Source organism: Aphis gossypii, unplaced genomic scaffold, assembly GCF_020184175.1.
Source record: "Aphis gossypii isolate Hap1 unplaced genomic scaffold, ASM2018417v2 Contig00436_ERROPOS113132+, whole genome shotgun sequence".
Lineage (NCBI taxonomy): Eukaryota > Metazoa > Arthropoda > Insecta > Hemiptera > Aphididae > Aphis > Aphis gossypii.
The window spans coordinates 1-14,462 of NW_026083106.1; the positions used below are offsets into that span (position 1 = coordinate 1).

General features: G+C 27.6%; 1 protein-coding gene and 1 pseudogene across 1 annotated transcript; both read right to left on the reverse strand.

Moving 5' to 3' along the window:
* Window positions 1–1,936: 1,936 nt before the first annotated feature.
* On the reverse strand, window positions 1,937–13,695 carry LOC126554165 (uncharacterized; annotated as a pseudogene).
* On the reverse strand, window positions 8,605–9,440 carry LOC126554163 (uncharacterized). The gene is made up of 2 exons (XM_050209261.1): window positions 9,311–9,440; window positions 8,605–9,178 (listed from the first exon to the last, which is right to left on the reverse strand). Exons 1-2 carry the CDS (start codon window positions 9,416–9,418, stop codon window positions 8,888–8,890), a joined length of 399 nt encoding a protein of 132 aa, XP_050065218.1. The 5' UTR covers window positions 9,419–9,440; the 3' UTR covers window positions 8,605–8,887.
* Window positions 13,696–14,462: the final 767 nt, after the last annotated feature.

Below are 14,462 nucleotides of genomic sequence, written 5' to 3' on the forward strand. Positions count from 1 at the left end.
TCTCGGTACATAGACTTTCTGATATTGTGAATATCAGAATGCTTAGCGGTGCTACACGTGGAAAGCTCTGTACGTATTATTTTATTAGGTCGTAAAGTTAAAGCTTCACACGCTTTTCTTTTACATCTACCTTGAACGTCCAGTAAGTTTAAACTTTCTTCAGTTTCCGGTTTATGGGTACTGTCTTTAATTTCGGTTAACTTCGTTTTCGAACTATTGGTTTTGACATACGCACTTCAGGTTATTTTTACACAAGGGAAACAAGGGTTCTACTCACGCGATAATTAATATAACAACAAATTAAACAAAGTTTTTGTTTACTTGAAACAGTTAAATAAAATTCCATTTTATTATAGTAGTATTCACTAATGATGTACTGATGCAACTGATACATAAAATACAACTGATAAATGCATTTTTATATAATATAATCTTTATCGATTTAGATCGAGCTTGGAAAACGATCAAATATTATTTTAGATTTATAGTTACACGCCAATATACTCAATAAATGGCAATGTTGCACTATTTTCACCTGATCTGAATCGGGCGCATGTGGGCTATGATTTGGAGCGCAAATGGGCTACGATAAATTTGTTCGGGGGCAAATAGATTGCGCCGTTCTTCGAGACCTGTGCAGGTACTGTGGTGGTCCACACTGAAATAGTGACTGTCCCGGAAGCATATTAGCATTCTGTAGACGGTCTCAGCACCTATAAACCACTTGAGACTTCTGATTGGCCCATTTGAATTTACGCGCGAATTTCATTAATATATATTATCATTAATATATATTAACACTATCTATATACACTATTTTATATTTATATATTAATAATCATACATATTATAATATAATACATAATTATATATATATATACATTAGGTTACTTATTTGCAACATTAATTAATAACACAACTATAAATTCATCAGATCATATATTAATAATGTATTGACATACTGTATTATTAGTTATTAAACAATTATTATTATTTGTTACCTACTTATAAGTTATTACAAATAAGACATATATTTTTTAACAACAATGTATTTTTGAAGACTAGTTTCTTTCAAAATATTAATGCTTAATACAATTATAAGTATCAAATAAGGCTCTTAGAGGGTTTTAAATTTCATTTATATTTTTATGCAATCTGCATAATAATAATAACCAATTGGTATTATAATTTTAAATCTAGAAGTTAAATTATCAAGTAGTTATCACTACAAGATTTACAATTATTATTTATCTATTTTTACTTTCTAGATGCACAAAATATTGTGCTTTGTGATAATACTTTTGAGTTGTGTTCATTCCGATTATGCTTTAATAATGCTTTAGGTAAGTAAGTTTAACGTTTTAAATTTATTATTATTTTTTTTTTATTGTTAGGTACCTATTTAAAAAAATATATATTATGTTGAATATTGTATTTAATTTACATGAAGTAATGTTAGAATAGGTAGAATCTAGTTATATAGTATAATATATTTTACAATTACAGTTGTTAGGTATACTAACAATTTGGTGTGTACTAAACTACAAAATATAAGTCACTCAATGAATCATTATTTTTAATATTTTCTTCCAAAATATACCTGGATAAAATAAAATAAAATAATTAATATCAGATAAAATAGTTTAAAAATGCATAATAATTATTTATTTAAAATTTTTTTAAAGATTATGAACAGCCATATTCTATTAATAAAAATAATAATTAATAATAATAAAATAAAATATGGTAGGTATTATAAAATAAAATATAAATACAGAATCAATAGTTAATCTTATCATTATCAATTCAATATTACAGTCTCCAACGGGTAAACTAAATAATTTTTTTCAAGTAGGTCAGGTAAGGAACCTAGGTTCCTAAATTATAATTAAATTAATAATAAATTACATTTAATAGGTAATTAACAAAAATAATATTAATTATGAGATTTGGCGTTTGGAACATTTAGCCTAACATTTTCACCCAAATTTCGTTTTCTTTTACATTTTTTTAGCTTGTCACTATTTAATGGATGTCCAACTGGTAATCGTTTACTACCTAGTGTTATATCAGGTTTCCTACGACTTAAAGTTGTTGGTTGTACACGAATAGTTGCACGAGTATGGTGCCTCAATGATATATTGTTTCCAGCAGTACTTAAAAATGACTCCCAGGTTCTACTAAACTTTACTTTCTTAAGCCTATCAATGCATTTTTGAAGAACAACAGAAGATGTTTCACGGTTATATTTTTTAAAATTATTTGCCATTAAACTAATAATTTGGTTTTCATATTCATCAAGCTCTTCATTTTGTGTGGTATTGGCAAGATGAATATCATTATTATTTACTGGTTCTTTAGAACTTTGAATCGTTAGCGATTCATTGTTAATATCTTGATTTAGTGATTGGTTGTTACTTAATTCAGGAAGCAGTGGCATATAAAATGATTTAGGTCCAACATTCTGACCAAAAGCTAATTTAGCAAGAGAATAACGAGCATCAACACTTATTGGAGGTACATTTGGCATTGCTTGTCCAAAATGGTGATACACAGCTGCTTGGTGTTTACAAAAACTACCCATTTTACCTTTAGGACATGTACAAAATCCAACAGTTCCATCAATCCCATAATATAAATTTTGATTTTCTGATTTAATTTTGAATATGTTATCAGATAATTCTTCAATATCTGCTTTAAGGATGTGAGATGCTTTGTTTAGTTGATCTTCACACAAATACCTTGCTGTATCATTTCTGCCATTCACAAAATTCCTTAAACGTTTTTGATAATATTCTTCCATGCTTGTACAAACAAAATCAACCAAAGCTACAGCATTATACGCCTTATTTCAAGATAGTACAATATCTTTAAACAACCTTACATTGACTTCACTAAAATTGTTTGTTTGGTGCCCATGTGTAGAAGCGTTACGAAATGCCATACACCATATTTCTTTTCTATCCCAATACTTTGAAACATACTGTATCCATTTGGGATATTTTAATGGTATATTATTTCCATTAATAACATTTGATGAAGTAGAAATCAATCCAATTGCACTATTAAATGAATCCATGGCTAACTCTTGTGTTGATGCTTCTGAAATGACACGAAATAACAAATACAACGTTTTCCTATCATCTTTATGTACCTGGTGGTTCATTTCCCATAACCATCTCCATACAGATTGAAAAACATGAAATCGACATAATAATAATTTGGATTCAGGGAATACAGATTTCAGAGCTTGCCTTTCTGCATCACTATCATCTGTTATAAATTGTAATGGAAAACCTTGGTTTCCAAAAACCATTAGGAATACAAGTTTTAATAAGATAAAATGCTGCTGTATAATCGGCAATTGATTGATTTTTAGTTATCATAATGGCTAAAGGAACCTGAATGGCCTTGGACATCACATGAAGATGTACTATCAACAAAAGCTATATCCTTTGAAAACGGCAATTCATGAGCTCTTTGCATTATAGGAGTTATAATAACCACAGCAAAAGGATTTTCGACACACTTCACAATAATTCCTGCTGTTTCATAATCATTAGCTTTATCTCTGAGTTTCTGAAACAAATTAAAAAACATATAGGTATAGGGGACTATCATATAAGAATCACAATATTATATTTATTTATATTTCAAATTTTATTTACACAACCATACTTATTATAAATGTTATATTATTCATAAATTATAATATGATCAATGTTGTAAAAATACTTTAAAATACTACTCAAATACCTAAACAAAAATGCAAATCTGGGTATTAACGAGTTAAAAAGTTAACATTCTTTTAACTAAGTTACATAATTAGTTATTTTATTTTTAGAAATAACTTCTAACTTAGTTAAAAAAATTTCCATGTTATGCAATAATTTATGAGTTAATTAATATTATTATCACATTATTATATTAAGTACATATTTTTTCTAAATCTATATTATATTAAAAATGTATTCTATTTTGTTAAAACTAATTTTATAAAAATTAAAATAATTGGAAGTATAAAATGTTACAAATTTATAATAACGGTTATAATATAGCAGATTCACACTATATATTATAAAATATACAGTAATCACCAGTGAGCCCCACACCGATTTGTATACTCATTAATCTGTAGGTATAATTTGTTTATTACTTATTATTATATTTATTATTCATTCACAGAATTATAACTGAATTTAATAATATTTGATATTATAATATGTGCAGGTAATTAATTATATTCTAATATTGAATTATAATTTAGAATAGTTATTGACCATTTGGTAAACAAATACATAAATAAATTTTTTTTCTTAAGTATATGAGTAGGAACTTACAGTAGGTAATTCATTTTAATATAATATTTATTTAAAACTGAAAGTCCTCTATTAAAAAATTACTATGTTGTTTGTTAGCTTTAAAAAAGGCATAGGTGATGTTTAATTTTAAATCTAAAAAAATTTAAGAGATTTTTAACGTGTAGGTAAATAATCTATATACATACTAGCTGACCCCGTGCACTTCGTTGCCCGTTAAAAATGCAAATTCTATATAACATGATTCGAATTTTGATTAATTTGTTATTTACTATTCGGTTTAACGGTGTTCAAAACTTAGACATTTTCATTGACTGTTTTGATTCTCAAAAATTTTGTGAAAGCACCACTTTAATATGCGAATTTTGTAAAATGCTTTCTTATTACACACTAAATTTGTGATACGATTTTACGAATGTACCGTGTAAATTGTAAGCATCGATCTATCATTGTTCAGGCTCTACGTTTATCAGTCAGTGAGTTACTCAAGTCATAAAATTATAGTCATTCTGCTTACCGTTGCCGTGAGACTCTCTTATGATTATGAGAGCAGTATATTATCATGTAGGCAATCCACATGTGGTAGATTGCGGACCCCGCGAGATGTGTATAAGAATTTTATAATTTCTAACACTTAAGTTTCAAAGTTATGTCATTTTTTTTTTTTTATTATAGTGGGTAAAATACAATAATGTGCCAAGTGGTTTTTGTATTGTTGCCTGTTGGTAAAACAATAAAACTTAGTATAACTTGTTATGTTAGTCTATTGCTGTAAAAAAATGTATATTAAATATATATATTATAATCAAGCTGTCCCGACACGGCGTTGCCCGCGTATTAGTTGGTTTTTTTTGCATTTTCGTAGGCCATGTATTAGTGTTATTATGTATGAGAAAATGTAATAAAACATATAAATATGGTTTATCACGGAGATATGAAAATTTTATATTAAAATTGCATTTAAATACCTATGTACTATGTGATACACTATACTATATTGTGTATTATCCCAGCACTATTTTCAAAATAATTAATATAAGAATGATCTATGTTTATAATGTTACTAACTAATATTTATCTTGCTCGTTAAATATACCAACTCTATATGACTCAAACTTTGTTCAATTCATTATTTAATATTCGGTGGATTATGTTCTAGATTTATCTTAAGTTGTCTGTTGCCCGGAATAAAAATTCTGATTCGCTGAACTGCTGAAGTATATTATCATTTATCAGGTAGGCAATCTATCTGCGGTAGATCGCTGACCTAGTGCTGTTTGTATGTAAGTGTATGATTTAACTCTAATAAATATCAAAGTTATACCAAGTTTGACATAGTACGGTGGATTATATTAATCAATTAGTACATAATCCTAACCCAACCTTAACGCACTAAAATCCGATGAGAGCGTCCAGCTCGCCGATGATGTGTCTGGCAAAAAAATAATCAAGGTTATTGTAGTCACAACGTGCATTCACGCGATTGGCAAGTTTAATTTAATTTAAATTTAACTATTGCTGTGAATTTTAAATTTACTGTGGCCATTGACTTATTTTGCTAATTCTTATTTTTGTTGTTATGGTTTTAACAAAATATAACATCAGGTCTATAACTATTATATTCAATCATAATCAATAGCGACCTTAATATAGTTTATTTTCTTGCTGAACAACTGCAGTGACAGTTGTTGTTGTTTTTTACACCCAGATTCCGAACTTTTCTGGTGTATTTTCCTAAAATTGTATTACATAAGCACATTTTCCTGCGACCAATAAGAGGAATTATATTATATTATATTATATTCATATTATTAAATGGTTACCAAATGTTATCAAAATCCGTAATTCATTATATTAATTTTATATATTACCATAGCAACCACAAATAAATAAATATTCTTCTCAAATCTTATAACCCCCATAGCAACCATTTATAAACAAAAATTTCTATTGTAAATCTCAATATTCCTGTTTGAGCACATATTATTAATAAGCTAAAAAAAACTATCCTATCTTTTAAGTTGGACCAAATTACACGCGGTGTAAAAAATTTCATCAAAATCGGTTAAGTGGTTTAGGAGTCCATTGAGGACAAACATTGTGACACGAGATTTATATATATTAAGATAAGATAGGAGACCGCCCCGATTCACTCATCAACGTCCAGACCAAACCGCTGGGTATAGGGACTTCAAATTTTGTACAGAGGTTCCTTAAGCAACGTATAGGCGCACTAAGAAAGGATTTTTCAAAATTCGCATTTTAAAGGGTTGCTAAAACGGGGATTTTGAGATTTACGATGGAAATTTTGTTTTTAATTTTTGTTTATAAATGGTTGCTATAACAACTTGATTTATGTGTTAACACATTTATCACTTTATTATTACAGCTAATTAAAATTTTGTACAGAGGTTCCTTTTTTGTTTTTTGTTTATAAATAGTTGCTATAACAACCTGATTTATGTGTTGATACATTTACATTTAGTTATTTTTTAAAGTTTGTATACATTTTATATAGCTATATATATATGTATTTTTTTAAGTATCCACTTATGTTTTGCCATGGCGAGGACGGATACTCTATTGACATACCATTGTGTAATCCCACTACGAAATTGCCTCTTGAAAAAAAAGTTTCTGCGGCATCCTTTTATGCTTACCGAATTATGATTAGGCAAGATGAAGTTAACCATATTGTATACTTCCGTTCCCTCTTCAGTCAATTTTTGGTCGAATTATACGCAAAAATTGAAACTGAAGGTTGAATTGTATTAGGAATCATCAGAAACAGCTAAGAGCTGAGAACTATATTCATCTCAAAGATAATGTGGGGAGTAATGATGTTAATGCAACTAATCTAGGTCAAATCATAGTACTTCCTTCATCATTTACTAGCGGACCTAAGTATATACATGAACGAACTCAAGATGTCATGACATATGTCCGCGTACATGGTCGCCCTGATCTATTCATCACATTTACATGTAACCCTACTTGGAAAGACATCATAGATGCACTGTTTTCAGGACAAAAGCTGGACGATCGTCATGACATTATAGCGAAAGTATTTCATATTAAAGTAAAGAAATTAATGGCACTCTTGACTAAAGAAAAATTATTTGGTGACGTAAGGTGCTCTATGTATGACATTTACATTTAGTCATTTTTGCCACAAGTGGAAAAACAACCAATGTAGTATATAAGGAGGTGCTAATAATAATAATAAAAAAAATATAATAATATTCAAGGCCTATAAATGTATGTTTTCAATGAATCTTTAACACACCCACACACACAAAATTAAATTGAGAATTTGACGTGATATTGGCACTATCCATACAATTAAATTAAAAACTAATACACGACATACGAAAATGCAAAAAAAGAAAGTAATACACGGGCAACGCCGTGTCGGGTCAGCTAGTGTGTAAATAATGTAATACACTTATTTGCTCTTAAAGAAAGATTTATAAATACTAATTAGCAAACAATATATTAATGGGAATAAACACAATGGGAGTAATGTGACACTGTCTTTATAACTATAATAATATAATCCTAAAGGCTAAATTTAAAACAATAGCAAGTCTGAAATTGTATCAACTTATGTTTGTAAAAACTTAAAACATGAATATTCTAATATTAAACTTACTGTTATTGATCTTATATTCATACATAACTTTAATTTTTATTGGTTAATAAATCAATTTACTTGTATAACACCAACTTCTGAGGCAGGTCCAAGATGAATTTGTTTCCATTGATCATACCAAAATCTCACAGTTCTATACTTTGGATTTATGGAAGCATTAGCCAGTCTTGTAAAAGATACTTTTAAAATTATATTTAAATACATATCAAATACTTTTAAGAAAAAGTATTTTAGAACAAATTCAAATACTTGCTATGTATTTAAATACTTTTCAAATACTTTATTTATTTTACTTTTCTACTGAATAGGTAGTTTACAAAATTAATGATGTAAAAACTAATGTTGTATTGTCGTGTTACATTCAACTAGGTATTATTAGAACTTTTTATACCACTTTCTTAATTGTATATTGAAAAATGAAAATAAATTAAACTTGTTACATTATAGCAATTCTGAATTCTTTAATAATAGGTAGTAGGTACATGATTAGTAGTTAAACAGTTGTTAATGAAATACAAATTATTATTTTTTTTTATTATTATTAATTATATTCATACAGAGCAAATAAAAAAAATCATTCCCAAAACATATTTTATTACATCTAAGTAACATGGTTTTCTCAAAGTTTTCATCACTCATTTTTCCTTTTTTTTTGATAAAACAGCTCCGCCAACACTAAACACTCGCTCAACTGAAGCACTGGATGGCAGAGGAGTATTATACTTAATAAACATTTTCTTTAATGTAGGAGTTAAATTTAGTGTTTCCAGTTTTTTTGTTGGACTTCTCTTTAAGAAGTCATCCAATTCTGCTTCAACTGCAATGTTTTCTGGTTTTTTTTGTGTCCAAGAAAAGAATGATGTATTGGCATTGTCATCACTTTCACTATCAACATCATATTCACTGATTGAATTATTTAAACATCCACCTGCATGAGCCAACATAAAAGCGTCTCGCAAAAGAGTGACTGCAGTATTTTTTTGTATTGATTAGCTATCCACGCCGATTTAAAAAATGGATGTGATGTCGCTGCAATTATGAGAAATTCATCATTTAAAAGTTCTCCAAATCTTTTGTTAACTCCTCTGTGAAGAGAAGTTATTAAAGGCTGACAATAACACATGTGACTGTTTTTAAGTTTTTCAAATTTTAACATTAGTTCCGTTATAGTGGGCAATAAATGTCCAAAGTACATATTATGTTCACCCTGAAAAATAAATTATTTGTATATTAAATATTAGTGACAATTAAATTATCATGCTCGGAAAATGATTACATTTGGGAATAAAGTTAAGTTATATTAAATATTACATAATTTTCTAAATATTTTAAACCATACCTGAAGGATATCAAGTGAAATAGCTAAAGGCTCCATAGCTGTACAATACTCTTCGATAAAATCAGAATCGCTCTTTTTAATTCTTGAGACATTAATTTCATCACACATAGTATTAAATTTTGAAGTACTAGACCTATAACAGTTAAGAAGAAATTTCATACTGTCATATAAAGAATTCCACCTCGTAACATTTGGTGTTTTGAGGTATACGCCCAAACAATTTTTTATTATATCAGCAACTTGGGTCGAACGGTTCTGTTTATTGAAAATATCGTTGATTTTCGCAAAAGTTAATTGACTTTGTTTTTTATATTGGTAACAGAGTAATGCAGTTTCGGAATCCTATAAAATAATGTAATAGATATTACATTATAAACTAATTAATATTTATTTAATAAATTAAATTTTACTTTTGTGGCTACTAAGTTGAGGGTATGTGCAGCACATCGATGGTGTTTTGGCAAACTGTATAAATATTCAAATTCATAATTTTCTGTAATATTTTCACCCAAGAGCAAAACATCAATAATTGGTAGAATGGCTACTCCTTCTGCTATATCATCTTCCTCGCCACTGGCATTATAGCTGTCTACAATATTTTCTTCCTCATCATCAGACATTTCTATAACTTCGTTCACAAATGTATTTAAATTAGATTTGGTTGAAGAATAATTTTTGTTACTGTAAACCCTAAAATAAAGCAAAATGAATATAAAAATAGAAGTATAAATATGTACAAAGATGTAGGTATAATATACCAATATATATACAGATTACTCACTTGAAACTTTTCACAAAATTTGATCCATTATCAGTAGTTGTATGGGAAATTTTATTGTTAATATCAAATTCTGTGTAAACAGCTTCCATTGTTTTAGCTAGTATGTCATATGTGTGTTTTCCTTCCAGGCGTTTGATTGCTAATAGGCAAGACACTCTCACCAAAGAGGCATTAATCCAATGAGCAGTAATACCAATATAGGATCTGAAAATAAATTAACATACCGAATATATTATACTAATTTGATATAATATGCCTATTGCCTAGGTATGATTAAGACTAATAATATTTATTTTGAAATACAAATTAATTTAGTCATATTGATTACTTTACAATAATGCTTTTCTAAATATTATTGTTAAAAATAATTTGGTGTAAATAATTATAAAACCTACCTAACAATAAATACAAATTGTAAATAGATTAAGTTAAGACTTATTTACCTTTTAAATATAGACCAACAATCAACTGTTGTTGCAATATGATTTTCAAGACTCATATTTGTTTTCAAATTTTTTAAAAGTTCACTGGTATTACTATCAAAACGTTTCATCAATGTAGGACGACTTATTACTTTAAGCGTAGGGTATCCTTCTTGCACTAACAATTTAAAATCATCAGATTCTACCAATGAAAATGGCAAACATTGATTTATTATCAATTTTTGAATCATTGTGTCCAAGTTAGCTGAAAAAAGTATTTATATTAATATTTTTATTTTTCATAAACCTACTAATTTACAACCAAATATATGAGGAAAATATTATAATAATTTTAAATTGTACCTATTCAGTATTTAATGATATTTTAAGTAGGTAATAATAATACTTACATTGTGTTATTTTGTTGCTATTTTTCTTAAATGTTGTTGGATAACTTTTCTTTAAAAGACTTTCCTTCAATGTTAATTGTCCTGTTTCTTCGTGCATTAATTTAAGTCTTTTACATGATTCTAAACTAGAAGATTTTTTAGTTATTTCATCAAGTACTGTTTTGTGTTGACTCTACAACATGGTATTTACAAATGTCAAATATGAGTAGGTACCTTTTTCTCTCAATGATATTAACATTATAAATAACAATTTCATTATCCATAGGTAGTAGGTACATAATATATTAATTATTAATATAATAGGAACAAGTAAAAATTATATGTATGAGCAGTACCTACTCAAGTAAAAATTTAAACTATACTTAACTCTACTTTATTGGACACCTTTACTGAAAACAGTGAAAATGATAGTGTCCAGTAGAATTGTGTACCTATTTAATTATTTACTAGGTAGGTAAGAAATTATTATCCAAAATAAAATAATTATATTTAAAATAATGTTATAATTATTTTAACCATAAGAGCTTTGAATATTTTTATAAAATGTAGGTACTTACAGCCAAATGTTTCCTAAGATTCGAAGTGGATCTGGTGTCAGCACATAATGTTTTTGGTCCAATGCAATGTAAACATTTAACATAGTACTTAGAGTAGGACATTTGTTCATCTATTAGTTTTATAATATGGAAATGCTTATTGTAAGCGTCCCATGGTAGTGTAGTAAGCCGACGGAGTCGTCTCACTATTTTTTCTATTAATTTACATATACTACGAGGTTCTGCACATTTAAATATTTTATTATCATACTCGTAGCGATACGTAATTAAATTTGATGGCAATTTCCAAGAATCAAAGCGTATGGGAAAATACAGCCACAAACAACTTTTTCTTGCCCTTTTGAAAAACAAGCCATGCACATAAATCATAGATGCGCACGCCTTGGTATAATAGCACAACAACAAGTCCAATCCAGGGTTAAGTGTCTTGGGCGCAAAACCACTTTTGCAGCTGCGGTGACAACATTCTATAACACACCTTTTTGTCCATTTCCTAGTCTCTATCATGTACAACCAGGGGGTACAGAGAACCATATAAATACAGGTCTCTGTCCGTCTTAAAATTTAGAATTAGTTTCACATTCGCATAGAGCTAGTCTATGTCCGAATTTCTAAGATTAACTTTTTCTCGGGCAGCTACTTAACGTGCTGTCCTCAAATTCTTATACACTTGTTTTTATTGTAACAAATTATAACTTTAATTTTAATAAACTCTTGTATTAACATTGTGTCTTTGTCTCACTTTTAAAAACCGTAATCTTTTCCCAACAACTTGATCCAACTGCAGATGTCAAGCACTCATTTATAAACGATAGTGAGAGATCACTACAGTAGTTTAACTTCTACATTTTTTGTCACTACACTGCCAATCTCAGTTTGCCCAACTAAATTCTCCTCAGGTTGTGACATCACGAATTACAAAATCATGAAATATTCGAATATAATATTTTAATAAATTCAAAATGACAATGTCACTTATTACACTTTAATACAACACTGAGAAAAATTAAAGTATAATGTGTGTATCGCGTACACACCAGTCACACTGATACACTAATACTATACATTATACAACTACACAACCGTCAATCACGCATTCATGCCATGTAAGTTGCAACAATGTATATTAACAAAACAATTATATTTTATACTTAAAAATAATAATCGTAGAATAAACCTATAAGCATAATATATTATAGATGCTTATCTTGATTAAATATTCGAATTGTACTTTGTAGCCATAGCCCTTGGATCGAAAACACGGTTTGGCCCTAACTATTTATAGATATCTTCTCAGTATTGACAGCGAATTTTGTTGTCATAACAGAGACAGAAATTATGATATTATCATACGGCGTTTTTCTCTTACATAGGAGGAGTTTCACAACAATTTCTATTTGAGAGAAAAATTAGGTATATCTACACTAAAAATAGAATGATATTTATTAGTTTATAGTGATTATTATAACAACTATTCGGTTTCAGAAGTCGGTATATTATTATATAGGAATTTATATTTTATAATAATCACGTCATACAAAAACCAACAAGACATCGGCAATAGGGGACAGGGATTCTCAACATTTATGAATAAAAAATATTATAAATAAAATGGTATAATAATTTAAAAAAAATATACTTATGTGAAAACTGATAATTCGTTTGAATTTTCAAAGGTATTTGTATGAAAGTATTTGATTTTCAAATACAAATACGTCCAAGACGATATTTAAAATACTTTACAAATACTTATATCAAAAAGTATTTAAAAAGTATTCTAAATACTATAAAAGTATTTAAATACATTTATTCAAATACTTTTACTCAAAATACTTTACAAGACTGGCATTAGCCAACTGTTCACAGTTTGACCCATATTCAAGTTCAATTTTTGATTCATGCATTGAAGAAGATTCAGCAATACCTGTAATGAATTCTTTAAATTAATTAACAAATATATTTTTATAAAAAATATTATTATTTATTAAATGGTAACAATAATTGTTATAATTACAAAACCTTTGAAGATACCTATCTACTGTAATTGTAAAATATATTATAATAAAAATATATATAAATACCTACTAGATTCTATTTATTCTAACATTACTTCATGTAAATTAAACACAATTTAACATAATTTATATTTTTTTAAAAACCTAATGTTAAAAAACTATGATAATATAATAAATTATAACATATAATTAAAATAGTCTTCAAATTGTTTTTTTACATTATCATCAGTTGTAGGTCTTAAGAAGGATAATGCTTCGGCAGTACAAATTGAATGGTTATGCTCATTTTCAAATTTTACAATTGCTGGTAATCCATCCTAAAGACAAAATAAAAAATTAACTACTTATATACATTAGAAAAAAGACATATTATGACATACATAACTAGGTATATCAAACAGTCAATTAATTTACCTTAACATAGGGATCCTTTTTTTTTTGTATTTGAATTAGTTAACTTAATTTTAATATCAATCTTAGATTCACACCCACAGTTTTTAGATTTGCCTTTTTTGTTTAAGGCCTTATCTACTTTATTAGCACCACTATGATGACATATGTATATTTTCCTGTAAAATTTTTATTCTCAAAAATACATTGTTCTTAAAAAATATAAGTCTTATTTAACTTATAAGTAACAAATTAATTAATTAGTCTAATAATAATATTAACTATTTACATAACTTATACAACTATGTTTAGTATAATAATAATATGCCTAGGTATAAATAAGGATTAATTTGACTTACCGAATAACATATCTATTAGATTTAAATGATTTTAGTACACACCAACTAGTTTGTGTTTGTTGGGAATAATATTTTATGTAATTATTAATGTCATTTTCAGTCAACAGATTAGCCCGAAGTAAACCAGGGTTAATTTGAATAATATTAAAAGTATCCATATTAAAAGTATCTAAAGTTGTATTAAATAGTGAATTATGAATTATGATTATTACACTAAT

Bases quoted from the DNA above. Each gene is read 5' to 3' on its own strand.
- LOC126554163 (XM_050209261.1), bottom strand. From the start codon at position 9,418: ATGTGTGATGAAATTAATGTCTCAAGAATTAAAAAGAGCGATTCTGAT. The intron at 9,179-9,310 runs GTATGGTTTAAA...TTTATTTTTCAG, and splicing joins TTTCACTTGATATCCTTCAG to GGTGAACATAATATGTACTT.